Source organism: Felis catus, chromosome D3 (assembly GCF_018350175.1).
Source record: "Felis catus isolate Fca126 chromosome D3, F.catus_Fca126_mat1.0, whole genome shotgun sequence".
Taxonomy (NCBI): domain Eukaryota; kingdom Metazoa; phylum Chordata; class Mammalia; order Carnivora; family Felidae; genus Felis; species Felis catus.
This window is the reverse complement of record NC_058379.1, coordinates 16,686,010-16,707,225: the sequence shown is the minus strand read 5'-3', so window position 1 is coordinate 16,707,225 and position 21,216 is coordinate 16,686,010. Positions and strand designations below refer to the sequence as shown.

Below are 21,216 nucleotides of genomic sequence, written 5' to 3'. Positions count from 1 at the left end.
TCTGTCAGGCTACACATTAAACCAGGAAGAGATTTTTCATTTTCAAAATAGTTTCTTAGGGTCCTTGGCGCTTTCTCCTTGTGAAATATTTACAGGAAACATACATTTAAAAAGAGAATCAAAGCAGAAACATATAGAAATCCAAGCAAAACTCACCACCTCCATCCTCTTTTGAGCAAGATGGTCTACATTACCCTTTCCATAAAAAAAGAACAGGAAAATCTGGGGTTGAAGTAAACATCCATGCTCTGCCAGTTGGTGCTAAAAGTGTAGCTTTGTGACAGCAGAAGAGGGAGGGTGAGTGGTGATTGTGTCTGACTCGCTAAACAGTCACCAGAGCTTTCCTTCCCATTTATGAACTTCTTAAGTTCAAAAAATGGAATGACCAAAAAACAGCCTTTCATATGTTTATTTTTCGGAGTAGTCTAGCATATGTTTCTCAAGAAAGGTCTGCGAATTCTTTGCATCAGAATCATCAGAGAAGCTTGTTCAATAAAGATTCCCAATACCCATCCCAGATTTACGGATTCAAAATCTCTGGTATTGGGGGCCCAGGAATCTGCATTTTAAACATCAAACTAGGTGATTCTTAAGCACATCAAAGTTTTAGAGAATTGACCTTGTAATCTACTTGGAAACCACACCGTATCTCAATTTCCTCCTTCTGCATCAGAAAACCAGAGTTACTGTATATCTTGTGAGTTAGCATTCACACGACTGGTTGACAAGATTCAGAGACATGGCCGCTGAGACGCGACTGGGGGCTGTTCCTAAGGTCCCTTCATTTCTGGTAAATTCTATATTCAACGTGGGAAGAAAGAAAAAGGATTTCGGGTGCTCAAAGACTAGCCTCTGGATCCCAGAGATCATGCATGGCTCTCTAGTAAAGGGTTTCAGGGCGCGTTCGATCACTACTGTCTCCTACCGGCCGCCGTCGACCCTCTAGTGATGCAACATGACGTACGGTCTGGCTGCTGTCACCCTACTGCCAAGATGGCGGCCCCCAGGAGCTGCGCTCTCTGGAGCTATTGCGGTCGTAGGTGGTCGCGGCTGATGCGGTGCTGCGAGCTCCCCGGGCTTCGTAGCTCCTGGCCTGGGGGTCCGCTGGGTGCGCGGCAATTATCCCAAGAGAAGCAGGCAACGGAAACACACTTCGGATTTGAGACTGTGTCGGAGGAAGAGAAGGGGGGCAAAGGTGAAAGGGGCGAGAGGGCGGATGGAGGGATCTATTTGCGATCTAGTTTCTTCTGCTCAGCTAGGAGTTGGTTTTACGTCGTGTTGACCCGTATGCCGTGGCCTGTGCAGTCCTGACCTTCAAGGAGTCACCTCAGCCTGACTCCTCAGAGCTTAGATGCCTCCTCTTATTGAACACAATAATTCTCACTAAATCCCATCAGTTGGATGTTTATGATGTGCCAGGCACCATGCAGATATTATTTCCACTTCTCATTTCAACCTCCCGACAGTGGGTATTGTTATGCCCAAGTTACACATGAGGAGACTGAGACTTAAAGATCAAACAACAATTTGCCCAATTTAACATGGTGGAACCAGCATTCCAACTCAGTTTGGTGTGACCACACAGCTCATGTTTTTCACCTCTTGCTAAAGGGATGGACCATTTTTTCTAGAAAGGAAGAAAGTAACTTCTCTGGACCTCAGCTTCCAAGTTTTATATGTAGGAATAATAGTAACCTTTCTCTTAGAGTTATAACAAGGATTAGATTACTTCATAAGTTAAAGTATTTTGAACAACGCCTGGCACTTCATAACTGCTAGATAAAGGTTAGGTATTGTTGAGCACTTTCTTTGTGTCCATTGTGCTATAGGCATGGGAAAGGAAAAGAACTATTTAAAACTCCCATCTGTACCACTTATAATGGGGAAGGTATTATGCCCATTTTACAGATGGGTATGGTGAGGCTCTGAGAGTTTCCTTCACTTGGCCTATGGTCACCCAGGAAATAAAGAGAAAGAATTCACAATGGAATGTCCCATCCTTCTAAAGACCACTTCGTTGTCTTACCTCTCACCTCCGCCTTACTAAATACATAGCTTTACTGTAGTAACTCTTTGAATATTTATTTTAAATTAACATTTATTTCACAGAACTGTGAATCCCCAGAAAGCTAGTACAGTGGCTCATTCATGTCTATATCTTAGTTCTTGATGCACATTAAAAGCTTGATAACTGCTTGTGCAATAAGAGGAGCCACGTAAAATGACAGTAAACTTTTATTAAGGACTTGAAACATTTTTACATACTTCACATTAATTCTTACAAATACAACCTTATGAGGTAGGGATTAGTAGCCGGATATTATAGATGGAGAAACTGTTGAAACAGATGTTACGTCACTTGCCCAAAGTTCTGCTAATAAGTGGCAAAATTGGGGATTTGAATTCAGGGGGGTTGCTTCCAAAATGATAATGCCTAACCTCTGTATTGTACTTACAACATATAAACAACATCTCACACAATGGCAAGCAAGGAAGAAATTACCCACTGAGCTAAATCTAGATCTCCCACTTTGGGAGCCAACATTGAAGTGCAGGCAGTCTTCCTCTTGCACACTATTGCAGGACTATAAAAATGACCATGCACGCTAAAATCATGTACAATGATCTTAATTATCAATGAGAAAAATTGCAACTGTTCCATGACCTCTAAAAATTATTGAACATCAGGGTCACCTGGCTGGCTCAGTTGGTGGAGCATGTGACTCTTGACCTCAGGGTCATGAGGGCATAGAGCTTACTTAAAAAAAAATTGTTGGGGCGCCTGGATGGCTCAGTCGGTTGAGCGCCGACTTCGGCTCAGGTGATGATCTCACAGTCTGTGAGTTCGAGCCCCGCGCCGAGCCCCGCGCCGAGCCCCGCGTCGGGTTCCGTGCTGTCAGCTCAGAGCCTGGAGTCTGCTTCCGATTCTGTGTCTCCCTCTCTCTCTGCCCCTCCCCCGCTCATGCGCGCGCGCTCTCTCTCTCTCTCTCTCTCTCTCTCTGTCAAAAATAAATAAACATTAAAAAAAAATTGTTGGGGCGCCTGGGTGGCTCAGTCTGTTGAGCGTCTGACTTTAGCTCAGGTCATGATCTCACAGTTCGTGGGTTCGTGCCCCGCATCGGGCTCTGTGCTGACCGCTTGCTCAGAGCCTGGAGCCTGCTTCAGATTCTGTGTCTCCTTCTCTCTCTCTGCCCCTCTCCCGCTCACGCTTTGTCTCACTCTGTTTCTCAAAAATAAATATATGTAAAAAAAAATTTTTTTTAATTATTGAACATCAAAAACATCCTCACTGTTAATTATAAATGTATAGGGCCAATGAAACAAATAGTAAAGTCAATATTTACTTAGCACACTATAATTTAAAATTAGGTTTAATTTGTTTTTATTCTTTTTTTTTTTTTTTAAGTGGGCTACACACCCAACCTGGGGCTTGAACACACAACCCTGAGATAAAGAGTCAGATGCTCTACTGACTGAGCCAGCCAAATGCCCCCAGATTAGGTTTAATTTTAACTTATTTAATGTAGGGGCGCCTGGGTGGCTCAGTGGGTTGAGCATCCGACTTTGGCTCAGGTCATAATCTCACGGTTTGTGAACTTGAGCGCCATGTCGGGCTCTGTGCGGACAGCTCAGAACCTGGAGCCTGCTTTGGATTCTGTGTCTCCCTTGCTCTCTGCCCCTCCCCTGCTCACACTCTGTCTCTCTCTCAAAAATAAATAAACATTTAAAAATATTATAAAGATGTAACACATAAAAAAATCTTATTTAATATAGTTAGGATTTTCAAATTTAAAATTTTTCAATTGAGTTAAAATTCTAATAAAATTAGAAACACTAAGCTGTTTTCTTCCTTCATAAAAAAATGAATGAAGAGTAGTTTGAACAGTGTTTGCTACCTTCTGGTCATATATTTACAATAGAGAGCAAGCATCTTCTCTATGCCTTGGCAAATTGCCATACTCCTTTCTCAGTTTCAATCAGCTTGTAACATTTTATCTTTTCACTTTGAAGGGTCATGAAATATCTCCAGGAATTCCTTTAGTGTGAGATTTTTTCACTGGCATCATTTCCTCTGGGACATCTTCAACCTTTTGTCACAACCACATCCTCATTTATGTCCATAAGTTCATCTTCACAAAGTTTTTCCAGCTGCGTAGCTAGAGTCTCTCGAGTATCAACGTTGTCAGCTGTTCCTCCTATAATCCCATGGACGTTTCACTTCCAGTATTACCACTTTTCACTTCTTTGCGGTGCTTTCATTTTCGTTGGCCAATTTCCTCTTGTTTTTAAATATTTTTTGACATTTATTCATTTTTGAGAGACAGAAAGAGACAGGGCATGAGCGGGGGTGGGGCAGAGAGAGAGGGAGACGCAGAACCTGAAGCAGGCTCCAGGCTCCCAGCTGTCTAGCACAGAGCCCAACATGGGGCTCAGACTCAACAACAGTGAGATTAGACCTGAGTTGAAGTCAGACGCTTAACTGACTGAGCCATGCAGGCGCCCCGGCCAATTTCCTCTTTGAATTACCTAATTTTGTAAAATGCCGCATGTGTTTACAACTGAGAGATAAGGAGGTAACACAACTACATGCTTTGCTGTCTGTGTGTGAACTGAATGACTGATGTGCAGTGACCTAGCAACCACAAACTTAAAGAAGTGACATGATTGGTTACTGATCATGATATGTCTGTTATTTACAGATTGATTTATGAACTGAAGAACTACCAGCGGAGTTTGCACTGTATGCAATTACTCACAGTTTATATACCATTGGAGCTGAATGATGTTGCTGGGGGACTGATGTTATTTAACGAAGCCACCATAACTGAAATTCATGTATATCAGAACCATGCAAAGCAAAAATTGCTTATACTCAGGGGGTTGAGCCTTAGTGTCCCTCAATACCCCAAAAGATGTTCAAAAGAAAAAAGCAAGCTTGGAGATCCTGGGGTTGAGAAAGGCGCTCAAGATGGAGTTAAAGGATGAGCTCTGTAGTGTGCTGATTCAGCAGAGGACAGTGATGGTTTGGATCTATGCAGCACATTTCATCTGAAACTCAACGCGTGTCTCCTTCATTACCTAATTTAGCCTTATGGCAGGGTGATAGGGAGCTGACACTGAGTTTTTCATCTTATGGGCAGAGAAACAGGTGTAAAGCAGTTAAATGTAGCCTGTGCTTTAAAGTGTTTTGGATAGTAAATTCCTTTTCCAGTTAGCTCAGATTCCACATTCACCCTTGATCCTATTAGATTAATGAGGAGAAAATTTAGGAGGGCCCTCTGCAGTGTGGCTTGGCCCTAAATCGTACCTGTTGTTTTTCTGTGATCCCAGCAGAGATGAACTGAGACCTTCCCGTCTATTAGCCATGTCTTTCCAATGGTTTTGTTGTTTTTCTACTATAATAACCATTAGAAAAATTCCATACCCCTCCCCGCCCCGCCATCCTCTAAGAACTGGAAACCTATTTAGTACCAAGTAGGTGTGTGGCATTATTGAGGCATTGGTCCTAGATAAAGGTAACTAAAACAGCAGAAAAGAGGTTGGTTTCCTACCTAGAATAATTTAAGCCTTTTTAAAAAGAGGTTAAGGGGTAGATTGAGGGGGGCACCTGGGTGGCTCAGTTTGTTGAGCGTCTGAATTCGGCTCAGGTCATGATCTTGCGGTTTGTGAGTTCGAGCCCCACATTGGGCTTGCTGCTGTCAGCACAGAGCCCACTTCGGATTTTCTGTCTCCCTCCTTCTGCACCCGCTGCACTCTCTCAAAAATAAATAAACATTAAAAAAAGGGGGGGGGGTAGATTTGGGCATCAAGCATTATAGCTTAACTTCAACAAAGACAGGCAACTTCAGGGGAGAAAAGCTTCATCCTCTTTCATTTAGGACTTCCCCAAGTTAATCTTGTTAATAGCACAATTAATTGTGTTGTATTTCTCCTATGTCAGTCTATCATGTGTTTGAAAGTGTGGCCAAGAAGTATGATGTGATGAATGATATGATGAGCCTTGGTATCCACCGTATTTGGAAGGATTTGCTGCTCTGGAAGATGCGCCCGTTTCCTGGGACCCAGCTGCTCGATGTTGCTGGAGGCACAGGTAATGTCCAGTTGAGAATCCTTGAGCATCCTGAGCATTATTTTACGGAAGTTAGTGTTTCTTGTTGGAATGAGCTAGCTTAACTACCATTAGGCTGAAGATGGTAATTGAAAATCAATATACTTCTTTCTTTAAATTTTTTTAATGTTTATTTATTTTGAGAGAGAGAGAGAGACAGTGTGCATGGGGGAGGGGCACAGAGAGAGGAGAGAGAGAATCCACATCACTGTCAGCACAGAGCCTGATGTGGGGCTCAAATTCATGAAACTGTGAGATCATAAATTGAGTCTAGATCAAGAGTTGGATGCTTAGCCCACTGAGCCACTTAGGCACCCCCAAAATCAATATACTTCTGAGAAACGTTTAACTAAATATCACTCAAAAGCACAAAATATCAACTTTATGCCTATCATTTTTCTAAAATGCACAGGTTACAAAGTAAATAGATTACTTTTTAATCCAGCAACATCTCACCCTCTACTTGACCATTTTCTTTTCTTTCTTTCTTTATTTTTGAGAGAGAGAGAGCATGAGCAGGGCAAGTGGCATAGAGATAGGGAGACACAGAATCTGAAGCAGACTGCAGGCTCCAAGCTGTGAGCTGTCAGCACAGAGCCCGCTGTGCGGCTCGAACTCACAAGCTGTGAGATCACGACCTCAGCCAAAGTCGGATGCTTAACCGACTGAGCCACCCAGGCACCCGACCATTTTATTTTCTGTTTAACCTTTAATCCACTTTCCCTTTTTCTTTGGGGGGATGCCCTTTACAATATTCCATAAGCTCTCTAGACAACCTTTTCTGCTCAATCCACTATCACATCAGAAATCAAAAGCTCAATTGTGTTTTGTTTTTTTTTGAGCAGCAGACAAAAGTTTATTAGAATATAAGATTAGAAAGAATTGTAGGAAAACTCTCTTTACAGACAGGGGACGTTTGAAAGTGAATGCCCCAGGGGCGCCTGGGTGGCGCAGTCGGTTAAGCGTCCGACTTCAGCCAGGTCACGATCTCGCGGTCCGGGAGTTCCAGCCCCGCGTCGGGCTCTGGGCTGATGGCTCAGAGCCTGGAGCCTGTTTCCGATTCTGTGTCTCCCTCTCTCTCTGCCCTTCCCCCATTCATGCTCTGTCTCTCTCTGTCCCAAAAAATAAATAAACGTTGAAAAAAAAATTAAAAAAAAATAAAGAAAGGGAATGCCCCAAAAGCTCAATTGTTTATATGTGGTTCTTTGTTACTTGGTGCACACTAGGCATTTGGGGAGAAAATGTCACGGGTTTCTAAAATGCATCTTGGGATGTTATCAAATGGTTAATTTACATGTTAAATTACACTAGAATAATGTGTCATACAATGTAATAATGTCATAATCTATACCAATTGAATAATATGGAATAACAAATTACAGAACAGTCTCCATGTGTGAAACACGTTTATGTCTGGTCCTCTCCTCAATGGAAACTCAGAAAGCAGTAAGACACCTTGTTCAGTGGAAGACAATTTAACAGAATCTATTAAAATTTAGAATCTTTAGGGGCTCCTGGGTGGCTCAGTTGGTTAAGCATCTGACTTGTGGTTTCAGCTCAGGTCATGATCTCAAGGCTTATGAGATCCAGCTCTTCATCAGGCTCCACGCTGATAGTGCGGAGCCTACTTGGGATTCTTTCTCTTCCCCTCCCCCTGTTCCCTGCTCCTGTGCGCTCTCTTTCTCAAAAATAAATAAAACTTTTTTAAAAATCTAGAATCTTTATAGTCTAGGATCCTACAATTCCAATTCTCCATGTGTAGTCTAAAAAAAAGAAAAAAATAACTTGCACAAAGATACAGATATAGAAAGGGTTCAGTCAGAGCTGCTTACATCTGTGGCTTAACCCATAACATTACTGCATACTGGCAACTGCCCATTTAGAAAATGTAATTAGAAGGTAATCCCATATATTAAAAAAGACATTTTAAAAATATATAGGTACAAATATGCTCACTGCATCATTTTTAGTAGTAGTGAAAAATTGGAAGTAACCTATTTCTGCCTCAGTAAAGAAATTGTTTTAAATTAAGATACATCCCTTCTATGAAATATTATGTAGCTATTTAAATGAATGCTATAAATACTGGTGGAAAGTTCTCAAGGACATATTCAGTGGGAAGAGAAAAAAAACAAGCTGTGTAACTATGTGTAGAATATCCCTGTGTAGGTTTTAAGTTGTTTTATAGGAGTACGTATAAAGTACTTAAATATATAGAAAAGTGACCAGAGAATGACTAATTTGTTGCAGAGACTGGAAAAACTTAAGAAGATATATTTCTTGCAAATAGTGTAAGGATAACAAAGACAACTTTATAACAAAGGAAATGCGATCCTAGAAAGCACTGTTTTGGCCCAAACAGTATTTACCTGGTCACGATAACATAAACACTTTTGATTTTCAGCTTTTAGACTCTAACCAACAAAGCGGAGGAGACATAATTATAGCGGTAGAACAAACAATGTATGTTATCAGTCATGACGGCACTAAACTTCACACAATAGAAGGCTGAAGGGGTTCAAGAGGTACCATCTGTAGCTGATGAAATAGAAATAAAATATTAATTAGTCTGTTACTCTAGTTTACAAAGGGATCTGTGAGGAACTATGAAATGTGATACAAATATATTGGGAAGATGGAGGCAACCAGAGAAGAGGGGCGGGGTATCATTATAAGCACGGTAAGTAAAGAGCTGGAACCAACAGAAGGAACAGCTGAAAGAGTTGAGAAAGATGGTCTCAGGGGAGCTGAACTGGGCATGGGAAGTGGTAGGGCAGGGAACCATTGCTGGTAACTATACCCTTATGTTGCTTTCCTAACAATTATTAGAGACTAGAAGGGCTTCACACTAAGCACTTGACACTGGTTGTGTTTGGAGAGGGTATGGAGAAAGAATGGAACTTTTATGTTTTCTTCTAAATATTTAGATGAGTCTTTTGTAGTGAGAACGTATCCATGCATTATTTATGCTATTTTTTTTTTAAGTTTTGTTTTTTGTTTTTTGTTTTTCTTTAAGTAGGCTCGATGCCCAGCGTGGAACCCAGTGGGGGGCTTGAACTCACGATGCTGAGATCAAGACCTGAGCTAAAATTAAGAGTTGGATGCTCAACCAACTGAGCCACCCAGGCACCCTAAAAGGTTTTTCAGAATATTAGAAGTTAACAGGGAACCTGGCTGGTTCAGTTGATAGAACATGCAACTCTTTTTTTCTCAATTTTTTATTTTAGAGAGAGAGAGAGTGAGAGAGCACAAGCAGGGGAGGGGCAGAGGGGGAGAGAGAGAGAGAGAGAGAGAGAGAGAGAAAGAGAAAGAGAAAGAGAGAGAGAATCCTAAGCAGCCTCCACACTCAGCGCAGAACCCGACTCGGGACTCAATCCCACGACCCTGGGATCATGACCTAAGCCAAAATCAAGAGTTGGATGTTCAACAACTGAGCGACCCAGGTGTCCCAAGTGTCTGACTCTTGATTTCAGCCCAGGTCATGATCTGATCTCATGGTTCATGGGATGGACATGTCGAGCTTTGCGCTGACAGCATGGAACCTGCTTGGGTTTCTCTCTCTCTCTCTCTCTCTCTCTCTCTCTCTCTCTCTCTCTCTCTGCCTCTCCGCCACTCCTGTGTATGTGTGTGCTCTCTCTCTCAAAATAAATAAAATAAACATTAAAAAATAAAATGAAATCTTAAAAAATATATTAGAAGGGACACCTGGGTGGTTCAGTTGGTTAAGCATCCAGCTAACTCTTGGTTCCAGTTCAGGTCAAGTTCTTACAGTTTGTGGGTTTGAGCCCCATGTCAGGCTCTGCGCTGGCAGCACAGAGCCTGCTTGGGATCCTCTCTCTCCCCCCTCCCCTGTTTGTGCTTGCTTTTTCTCTCTCTCAAAATTAAATAAGTAAGCTTTAAATGTGTATATATATATATATATATATATATATATGAAGTTTTTAAAAATTGATGTTAGTAGTTACTATATAAAAGTTTTTTTTTTTTTTCAACGTTTATTTATTTTGGGGACAGAGAGAGACAGAGCATGAACAGGGGAGGGGCAGAGAGAGAGGGAGACACAGATATGGAAACAGGCTCCAGGCTCTGAGCCATCAGCCCAGAGCCTGACGCGGGGCTCGAACTCACGGACCGCGAGATCGTGACCTGGCTGAAGTCGGACGCTTAACCGACTGCGCCACCCAGGCGCCCCAGTAGTTACTATATAAATGAAGAGAAACTTCAATTTTTGTACACTCCTCAAATCTTGTCCCTTTGTATCTCTGTTTGGGTTTTGGAAATGCTGGGGTTTTGTTTGTATTTGTGTTTGCATCTTTCCTCCTGTTGGCTTTCCACAGGTGACATTGCATTCCGGTTCCTTAATTATGTTCGGGCACAGCATAAGGGAAAGCAGAAGAGGCAGTTACGGGCCCAGCAAAATTTATCCTGGGAAGAAATTGCCAAAAAGTACCAAAACGAAGAGGACCCCTTGGACGGTTCCCGGGTTGTGGTCTGTGACATCAACAAGGAGATGCTAAAGATTGGAAAGCAGAAAGCCCATGCTCGGGGATACAAAGCTGGTAAGTCAGTCCTACAGAAAGTAGACACTGCAGAAATGTTCGTGTCCTTTTTGTTTTTTGGGTTTTTTTTTAACATTTATTTTTGAGAGACAGAAAGAGACAGAGCACGAGCAGAGGAGGGGCAGACAGAGAGGGAGACACAGAAACCAAAGTAAGCTCCAGCCTCTGAGCTGTCAGCACAGAGCCCAACGCAGGGCTGGAACCCACAAACCAGGAGATTATGACCTGAGCCGAAGTCAGACACTTAACCAACTGAGTCAACCAGGTGCCCCATTTTTGTATGTTTATGAAATGAGATATATAAAATGTTGAAGAGCTTTATTTTTCAGCTTCCAAAAACGTACAGATAGGCAGGAATCAACGATAATTTGCATGAATCCAGTTTGTATGCTGTTAGGTACATTATTTCAGCACCCCAGGGAGTTAGATTATCAGCCCCATGTGACCAAAGCCCAAAAAGTTGAAGTGTCCTACTCAAGTCACACAACTTTTAAATAGGCAGACCCCAATTTGGAGCTGAATCTTCTCATCTTAGCCCTTAGGCCCTGAGATAGTTTTGCTTTCAATTCCCGGCAACTCCCTGCTGACCCCAGTGTCCTGTTTTTGAGCCATATCATATCCCATCAGTACTCAAAGGGGTCGACAGATGTGGTAGCTGCGAAGGTGCTTTGCCCCTAAAGCAGAAACTTGTCCTTCAGACACAAGGAGTGCAAGCAGCTGACAGCCTCCAGCTCTTACAACTTTTAGGCTCTGCCTCAGCTTCCAAGTTGGGCTCTTTTCTGGCAGGGCTCCAGAGCTCCCTATTGGCTTGGCTAAGGCTTTATCAGATCTGCACTGATCTGTAGGCTTTCTCCGCTCAGTCTTGCTTCCTCTTCCTTTTATCTTCCCTGGGTGTTCTCCCCTGCACTCCCCCTCCAAAACAAACAAACAAACAAACAAAACATTTGCACTCCTCCATCATCTCAGCATGTTTTTCTTTCTTTTTTTTTTTTTTTTAATTATTTTATCAGCATCTGTTTTTCAGGGGCCCCAGCTGATAAACACCCATAAACAGTACTCTCAGCAGCAGACAGGAGAGTGACTGCACATCTCTGGGAACCCACTGCAACCTGAAAATGGACAGTTTGTGCCCTGGCTTAAAGACCTAGATTTCACATTTCGCTTTCTGTTTGTTTTCATATTTTAAAATACTTTCCCCCAGTTTTTTCCAAGTAGAAGTGAGGATCCGGCAGCCACACCACCGTTTAGCTCACTTTTCACAGCTGCTGCACTGCCCTCTTCCCAGCTCGCCAAGCACTGCAGGCAGCCACTGTGTGAGACAGTGGGATAGGACAAAGAAAATAAAGTCCCTCAGGTCAACATCAGCGTTCCTGGCCTCCCCTTCCCCCACCAGGAGTGTCTATGGTTATTTTAGTTCAATTCTTCCTCCTCCTCCTCCTCCCACCCCCAGAACAAGCTGCCTAGACGAACAACCCACTTGGCCTACAAGATGAAGGGCTCTTTTGTTAACCATCAACGCTGATCAGAAAGCAGACAGTCCCTAGTGTTTTTAGACAAAGGCACTATGTTTCCTTACTCCTACTGAAAAACGTGTTTCCCTTCCCTCTGGTGCTTAGCCGTAAAGAATGGAGAACAACGAAAGAAATGATAGGCCGTGTTCCATTTCTGGATTCACCTCTTCCATACCATTGCTTGCCCTTCAGCCTCTCCCAACTGCCAAGACAAATCCACTGGCATAGGAATTACCAAGTGCTGCATAGGACAGTTTTTTATCTTTCCTCCTGGCTTTATCAGTCTCCGATAATGATGTCTTTGTAAAAACTCTCATGCAAAAAGAGTTGAAACTAAGGAGGATCCTAGAAATTATTTTGTAATAGTAAAAGTTAATGTGAAAGGCATATTTATGTGTAGCGCTGTTTATTTGTATTTTATGTGGAGCACTTCTTCCCCAAATGTAAGCTCTGTGGGCTGGAGCTTTAAACAAATTATTTCATAGGTTATAAAAGTGGTATATTTGGGAGAACTTTGGAATTTTGGAAAAGTATTAAGAAGAAAGTAAATGTTACCTATAATTGCAAATCATTTTCATTTCCTTTTTATGAAATTAAAGCCTTCCTGTATATACAAATTTAGTATCCTGCCCTAATTCAGCATTGTATCATGAGATTTTTCTATGTCATTAAAAATTCCTTAAAATCATTATTTATTATATTCTCCTGTATGGATGTGAATCATGAAGATTTCACTTAACCAATTTACATAACCAATAACCAACTGATCTTTCATTTTTTTCCTAGTGTTTTTGCACATTGCACAGCATTGTAACATCCATATTTGTAAATTTTTGCATGCATTTGTTAATTTTTTTTACCTTCTATATAACCTTGGACAGTTGTTTAAACTCTTTACATTTCAATTACTTTATCTATAAAATGGAGAGAATAGGGACGCCTGGGTGGCTCAGTCAGTTAAGCCGCGACTTCAGCTCAGGTCATGATCTCGCGGTTCGTAAGTTCAAGCCCTGCATCGAGCACTGTGCTAACAGCTTAGAGCCTGGAGCCTGTTTCAGATTCTGTGTCTCCCTCTCTCTCACCCTCTCATTCACTCACACTGTGTCTCTGTCTCTCTCAAAAATAAATAAACTTAAAAAAAAAATTTTAGGGGCGCCTGGGTGGCGCAGTCGGTTAAGCGTCCGACTTCAGCCAGGTCACGATCTCGCGGTCCGTGAGTTCGAGCCCCGCGTCGGGCTCTGGGCTGATGGCTCAGAGCCTGGAGCCTGTTTCCGATTCTGTGTCTCCCTCTCTCTCTCTGCCCCTCCCCCGTTCATGCTCTGTCTCTCTCTGTCCCAACAATAAATAAACGTTGAAAAAAAATTAAAAAAAAAAAATTTTAATAAAGAGAATAAAAACCACCTTATAGTAGGAGGTAATATACCATAGCTATTGAAAAACACAGGGGCGCCTGGGTGGCGCAGTCGGTTAAGCGTCCGACTTCAGCCAGGTCACGATCTCGCGGTCCATGAGTTCGAGCCCCGCGTCAGGCTCTGGGCTGATGGCTCGGAGCCTGGAGCCTGTTTCCGATTCTGTGTCTCCCTCTCTCTCTGCCCCTCCCCCGTTCATGCTCTGTCTCTCTCTGTCCCAAAAATAAATAAACATTGAAAAAAAAAAAAAAAGAAAAACACAGGCTCTGGGATAAAACAACCTGAGTTCCAGTCCCTCCATATGACCTTGGGTAAGCTGCTTTAACCTTTCTGATACTCAGCTTTGCTCATCTAAAACGTGAGGATGATAATAAGAGCTATCCCATGGAGTTGGTATGAGAATGTGATAAGATAATGTATTTAAAGTGATAATACAGACCCTGTCACCAAGGGGTCGGAGCAGTTGCAATGATGATGATGATGATGATGTCATCAATGTCCTCCTCCTAAAAATCAAATAGCTGGGTCAAAGGGTATGCTTATTTTTATTTTATTTTTATTTTATTTTATTTATGCTTGTTAACAACTGCTAGTTTGCTTTCCAGGGAGGTTATTTTCATTTACTGTCCTCTACAGAGCTTTCCTTCTATATTGCATTTTATGTCTAGTTCACTGCAAGTTGGGTAATACTAAAGCCGAATCAGTATCCCTAGAGGACATAGCCACCGTTATAGGGTTCCCTTGGGTGTTTTCTGAATTTGTGACCAGACTTGGGTCTTGACCCTTTAATTCTCCAATAGAACCAATATAACTAGGCTAAATTGTGTACTTAGAATACTTCCAATGACACTCTGATACTTATTTTTTTCTTTTTTAAAATTATTTTTAACATTTTATTTATTTTCAAGAGAGAGACAGAATATGAGTGGGGGAGGGGCAGAGAGAGAGGGAGACAGAATCCACGAAGCAGGCTCCAGGCTCTGAGCTGTCAGCACGGAGCCCAACCTGGGGCCCGAACCCATGAACTATGAGATCATGGCTTGAGACAAAGTCAGACACTTAACCGACTAAGCCACCCAGGTGCCCTTTAAAAACATTTTTTTAAATGTTTCATTTCCTCTGATACTCTTATTAACTCCACTTTACAGATGAGGAAACCAAGTCAAAGTAGTTTATTCAAGATTATATAGCTAATAAATGGTGAAGCTGGAGTTAGAACCTGGGCAGTCTAACCCCAGGATCCGGGATCTTAACCACGGTGCTTTACACAAAACACTTAGTTAGGTAAAAGTTGCTTGAGGGTGGGCATAACTAAGTATTCATCAGGTTTTACTCTGAGACCCTTGGGGAAAGAACTTCCTGCTGACTTCAAGAAATCAAATCCTCAGGGGGACAGGACACCTTGAAGACAGTGGCCAGGAACCCAGTGATGAAGGCAGGCGTGTGATGGTTGCTGATACCACATGTATGGTATTTGCCCAGCACCAAACTGTTCTCCATTTCTCCCACACCAACTAGGTAGGTGTCCAATGATTCAGTTCAATTCTGAGACTAATCCAGAGTTAGTCTCAGATTCCACAGATTTAGAGGCTCCGTACTGTAAGACTCCCCCCACTTGAGAAGTCAGCCATCTAGGGGGTGTCCAGGCTGCCCATGATTCTGCCTGGCTGACTACACAAATTGGGGGGTTCCCATGATGCCCTCCTCAGGTTTGACAATTCACTGGGTACAGAAGAGACGGCTACCCAGACTGAGACCAGAAATGATTTTCTCTTTCAGGACTTGCTTGGGTATTGGGAGATGCTGAAGAACTGCCCTTTGATGATGACAAGTTTGATGTTTACACTATTGCCTTTGGGATCCGGAATGTCACACACATTGATCAGGTATGAATGGCTGCATCCTCAGCTTGAGTGACTCTCACGATATTAGATCTCCTGGAATGGCCCCACGGAAAAGGAGGAAGGAGGGAGAGATTCTTCACTCGAACCAGCTCTTGAGTGGAATGACCATGTCAGGCTTAGGGGCTTCAATCCTTGAAGTTGCCAATTTTCCTACTCACAAAATTGAAAAAGACCAAGACCACAGAGCAGATCCTCATAGAAGCCTTTGTTGCTTGGGTTGGTATTCACATCTTTGAGCTGTCTGTCTTGCTCTGGCATTCCATCTGTTTCCTCTCATTTGAGAAGTTGTCTGACTCTGTGAGTTTGCAGATCAGTGGCATTTCCAAGGCCAACACAGAAAAAGGCAAACACTATTTTGGCAGAAGGTAGCTAGAGTAATGGGTTCCTCTATAGGGAGAAGGGAACATTCAGCTTGCAATCTGACACAGCTTTTTGTTCTTTTTTTTAAGATTTTATTTTTAAGTAATTTGTTTGTTTGTTTATTTATTTTGAGAGAGGGAGAGACAGCATGAGTTGGGGAGGGGCAGAGAAGAAGAAGAGAATCCCAAGTAGCCTCCATTCTGCCAGCACAGAGCCTGATGCTGGGCTCAAACCCACAAACCATGAGATCATCACCTGAGCCGAAGTCAGATGCTTAACTGACTGAGCCACCCAGGTGCCCCTATTTTTAAGTAATTTCTGCACCCAACTTGGGGCTCAAACTCAAAACCCTGAGATCAAGAGTCCCATGCTCCACTGACTGAGCCAGCCAGGCACCACCTGATGCAGTTCTTCTTTATTTCTATTTCAACATTCTATCCCAAAGCATTTGAAGGTAATAGGCAAGGTGCCACGTTTTGGTTCTATAATGGGGGCTCTAGTTATCTGGTTTCTCTGCTTTTGGTGGGACTTTTTTTTGTTTGTTTGTTTATTTATTTTTGAGAGAGAGAGAGACAGTGTGGGCGGGGGAAGGGCAGAGAGAGAGGAAGACACAGGCTCTCACCTGTCAGCACAGAGCCTGACATGGGGCTTGAACTCACGAACCGTAAGATCATGACCTGAACTGAAGTTGGACTCTTAACCGACTGAGCCACTCAGCCACCTTGGTGGGACATCTTTATGATGCACTTCAGCTTGGTTTTTATGACCTGCTTGTGTATGTAGCCAGTTTATTATTTTAATTTAAAAAAATGTTTTTGAATAGGTTCAAAGTACAAAAAGGTGTATCAGTGAAAGTATGCCTCCTATCCATGTGTCCCAACCATTCAGTGCATCCTCTCCCTCCAGACAATCACCAATTTCTTGTGTCAATGTCTTTATTGTTTTTTTCTTTTTTTATACAAATATTAGCATATGAAACATTTTGCTCATTGCTTTTTTTCCATTAAATATGTATCTTGGAGGGGCACCTGGGTGGTTCAGTCAGTTGAGTGTCCTACTTCAACTCATGGTCATGATCTCGTGGTTCAGGAGTTCAAGCCCCGCATTGGGCTAGCTGATATCAGCACAGAGCCCACTTCAGATCCTCTGACCCCCTCTCTCACTCTCTCCTACTCCCCTGCTCACATACACACATTCTCTTTCTCTCTCTCTTAAAAATAAACATTTATTTTATGCATATCCCAATAGATGCATTTCTATAAGATAGGTTCCTTGAAGTAAAATTGCTAGATCAAAAAGGATATCCACTGTGATTTAAATAAGTAATTGTAGGGATGCCTGGCTGGCTCTGTTGGTAAAGCATGTAACCCTTGATCTTGGGGTTGTAAGTTTGAACCCCACGTTGGGCAGAGTTTACTTTTTTTTTTTTTAATGTTTATTTTTGAGACAGAGAGCGCAGCAGAGGAGAGGTGGGGAGATACAGAGGATCCAAAGCAGGCTCTGTGCTGACAGCACCAAGCCCGATTCAAGACTTAAACCCATGAACCATGAGATCATGACCTGAGCTGAAGTAGGACACTGAACCAACTGAACCACCCGAACCACCCAGGTGCCCAAGAGTTTACTTTTAAAAATAAAGAAAAAAGGGGCGCCTGGGTGGCTCAGTCAGTTCAGCATCTGACTTTGGCTCAGATCATAATCTCAAGGTCCGTGAGTTCAAGCCCCATGTCGGGCTGTGTGCTGACAGCTCAGAGGCTGGAGCCTGCTTCGGATTCTGTGTCTCCCTCTCTTTCTGCCCCTCCCCTGCTCATACTCTGTCTCTCTCAAAAATAAACAAACATTAAAAAATAAAGAAAAAAATCCTGATATAAGCTTTTAATAAATAATAATTGTGAAATTGGCCACCATGTGGTTATACCAGTCTGAATGCTCCAAGTAACCTTCTCTTCGTGCCTATAAAATTTAGAATAGTGTAGGGTTATCTCTGCTACTACAGCTTTCCAGCTAAGAATGCACAAGGGAGCTATGGGAAATGCTAACTTTTATAATGCCCACCGAAGCTCGAGCTGTCTTGGCCTCATGGAATTGAGTGAGTTCTGCTGAGGAGTATGTTCTCTTGTTCCTTGTCTTGCTCAGGCACTCCAGGAAGCCCATCGAGTCCTGAAGCCAGGAGGACGGTTTCTCTGTCTGGAGTTTAGCCAAGTGAACAATCCCCTCATTTCCAGGTTGGCACTGTTAACAGGGCTTTATTCTCCTTGTCTAGCCAAGGGCTTCCCATCCCCAAATGGACAGAAAATAGCCAGTAAGCTAGAAGCATGAACCTCATAGTTCAGAGTCTCTAGGGGACACAGTGCCACCTCAGGTCAGCCAGTTCTAACGACAACACCTAAGCCAGAAGAATTTCAAAGGCTCAAGTTGGCCCACAGATGCATTTTGACTCATCAATTTTTAAGAAATTGACTTAGATGTTCATATTTAAAAATCAGGAAGTTTTACATGAAAATTTCCAGCTTCAATTGAGAAATCAGATGTATGGCAACACTGAGAAAGCACTTATTCCCACATGGCAGTAGTCAGAGCTGAGTAGTGCTTGTCCCTTCTCCACTTCTTTTTAGATTTACTTATTTTGAGAGAGACAGAGCACAAGTGGGGAAAGGGCAGAGAGAGATGAGGACAGAGGATCCAAAGTGGGCTCCACGCTAATAGCAGAGAGCCCAATGCAGGGGCTCGAACCCATGAACCTGCGAGATCATGACCTGAGCCAAAGTCAGACACTCGACCAACTGAGCCACCCAGGCGCCCCACGCCTTCTCCACTTTTATGCTACTTCCTAATTGTACCTTGTTACTCCCTATTGGTCTTGCACCTGGCCCGCATCGCTTATTTCAGGTACTGACCCTACAAGGCATTTGGATTTATGACTCCAGGCCTAAAACTTCTTGCTTATCAGGGGTCATGTTCTAACCTTAATCTTTCATCCTTTTCTTTAGGCTTTATGATCTGTATAGCTTCCAGGTCATTCCTGTCCTCGGAGAAGTCATCGCAGGAGATTGGAAGTCCTACCAATACCTTGTAGAGAGTATCCGACAGTTCCCACCTCAGGTACAAAACCATAATTTTACAACAAAGGGCCTAGAGTTTAAATCCAGGTGATCCTTGCTGTATCTTTCTTTGTGTTTTAGGAGGAGTTCAAAGAGATGATAGAGGATGCGGGTTTTGAGAAAGTGACTTACGAAAGTCTCACGTCAGGCATTGTGGCCATTCATTCTGGCTTCAAACTGTAACTCCTTTGCTGTTCTGGAGTGTGTACCAGTCACATCCTGTCGAAAGCCTGGAAGTAAAGGAAGTGAGACCAGTAGCAGAACATCTCCTCTTAAGGAGGTGGGCCTTGGACTCATGTTCTGATGTGACCAATCTCCAAGTGGAAGAACCAGATTCCTGTCACTTTGTTGCAACTTTCATTGGGAGCTGCTTCAGACCTTCTCCCAGGTATTTGGTCTATATTTTGTGCTCAACTCCTGCTAATTTTTCTTGGCCGTGCAGTGTGTAGTTGAGGTAAAACTTCTCATTTTTTAAGTGTATTTGTAGCTTCTCTGCTGGTGCTGCCTTCCAGAGGGATAATGAATCATTTGAACCCAATGATTATGTGAACTAGAAAATGTCCTAGCTGTACCTGAGTCAGCCTTTCAGCCTAGGACTAAGTCTGGGGCCAAAAACCAGGGCCCAAGTCAGAGGGTTAACAATCACAACTAGAATTATGAACTGAACCACTAAAGGAGTTTACAATTTGTGCACTATTTGTTATTTCTTCTTGGGGAGGGATCAGTGAGGGAAATACATTTTTGTCAACACTCACTCGTTCCTCTTCCACCAAAAACGACTACTGTATCCTCAGTGCCTGTCATGAAGAAAACAATAAATCCTTGTTGAAAGAATAAATGTACCAGCCAACTCCTGCTTTTGTGTTTTATATGGAGAGCTTTTTTTTTTTTTTTTTTTTTTTTTTTTTTTTTTTTTTTTTTTTGAGAGAGAGGGCGTGCGCACAAGCAGGAGAACAGGAAGGGGAGGAGCAGGGAGAAAATCCCAAGCAGGTTCCACTCCCGGCATCAAGCCCAACATGGGGCTCACTCTCACAACCTTGAGATCTTGACCAGAGCCAAAATCAAGAGTTGCACACTTAACTGAGCCACCCAGGCACCCCTCGAGAGCTTCTTTATCAGAATACATTTGAAGGGTTCTATAGCCAAAAAAATTATAAAAGTTTGAAAACTATCTAGCCTACCCACCCTCTCCGTCCCAGTACTAAGGGGCAGAGCTGGGCAGAGCACTCATCTCCTCAGTACAGTCTACTGTTTGATGTTAAAGTGAGGCCATAAATATTGCGAAGCGAATGAAGCTTATGGTTTTTAAGGGATTTTAGTAAGAAACTGCAGAAAGCAACCTGTGACTTGGCTGGCCATGTATTAATTGTGGTGAACTTAGTTCAAGGCCATTTCAGAAGCCTTCAGGTATATGCTGCATCTTGGTCCAGCACAGTGGGGGTCAGTTATGTACCTTCACTCGCAAGATCTTGCCCTGTCATTGAAAAGCTTTCAGGGGCACCTGGGTGGCTCAATCAGTTCAGCATTTCGGCTCAGGTCATGATCTCACGGTTCGTGAGATCAAGCCCCATGTTGGATTCCAAGCTGACAGCGTGGAGCCTGCTTGCGATTCTCTCTCTCTTCCCCTTCCCGGCTCACAAGTATACATTCTCTAATATTAAAAATAAATAAAGTTTTCAGACACACAGTTATCTATATACAACTATCTCAAAGAATAGCAAAAGAACATTTGACAAGCCTTAACCCTTAGAAAAACTTTTAGCTTACATTTTCTCAGCCAGCTGGCCTTTGAAATTACAATTAACAAGCAGCAGACACTGGAAGGAATTTCATAAACCATCAGCCCAGTTCTATCTCCCTGGCAAAGTGGTTTTCTCACATCTGAATCAAAAACATAGGGGTACCTGGGTGGCTCAGTCAGTTAAGCATGACTCGTGATTTTTGGCTTGGGTCATGATCTTTCCATTGATGGGATCAAACCCTGCATTGGGCAGCTCTGTGCTGACAGCCTAGAGCCTGCTTAAGATTCTCTCTCTGCCCCTCCCCTGAACCTGCATACTCTCTCAAACATTTAAAAATAAAATAATTAAAAACTGCCACTTTCAGACAGTAAATATGGGCCTGATCAAATTAGAACTCCCCAATGTCCAGCCATTTGTGGACTTCTACCAGCTCTAGGATCTATTGCCGGCAGACTATTTGGAAGCAGAGATAACTGAACAGGACTGATACAGCTTTAAAAGCTTCAAATCGAAATATAGAA

General features: G+C 42.7%; 1 protein-coding gene across 1 annotated transcript; it reads left to right on the top strand.

Moving 5' to 3' along the window:
• The first annotated feature begins 958 nt into the window (after nucleotides 1–958).
• Nucleotides 959–19,803, top strand: COQ5 (coenzyme Q5, methyltransferase). Its single transcript, XM_003994726.4, has 7 exons — nucleotides 959–1,195; nucleotides 5,942–6,091; nucleotides 10,447–10,668; nucleotides 15,368–15,474; nucleotides 17,989–18,077; nucleotides 18,843–18,954; nucleotides 19,035–19,803. The coding sequence occupies exons 1-7, from the start codon at nucleotides 994–996 to the stop codon at nucleotides 19,134–19,136; spliced, it is 984 nt and encodes a 327-aa protein (XP_003994775.3). The 5' UTR covers nucleotides 959–993; the 3' UTR covers nucleotides 19,137–19,803.
• Nucleotides 19,804–21,216: the final 1,413 nt, after the last annotated feature.

Bases quoted from the DNA above. Each gene is read 5' to 3' on its own strand.
- COQ5 (XM_003994726.4), top strand. From the start codon at position 994: ATGGCGGCCCCCAGGAGCTGCGCTCTCTGGAGCTATTGCGGTCGTAGG. The intron at 18,078-18,842 runs GTTGGCACTGTT...CCTTTTCTTTAG, and splicing joins AACAATCCCCTCATTTCCAG to GCTTTATGATCTGTATAGCT. The intron at 18,955-19,034 runs GTACAAAACCAT...TTTGTGTTTTAG, and splicing joins TCCGACAGTTCCCACCTCAG to GAGGAGTTCAAAGAGATGAT.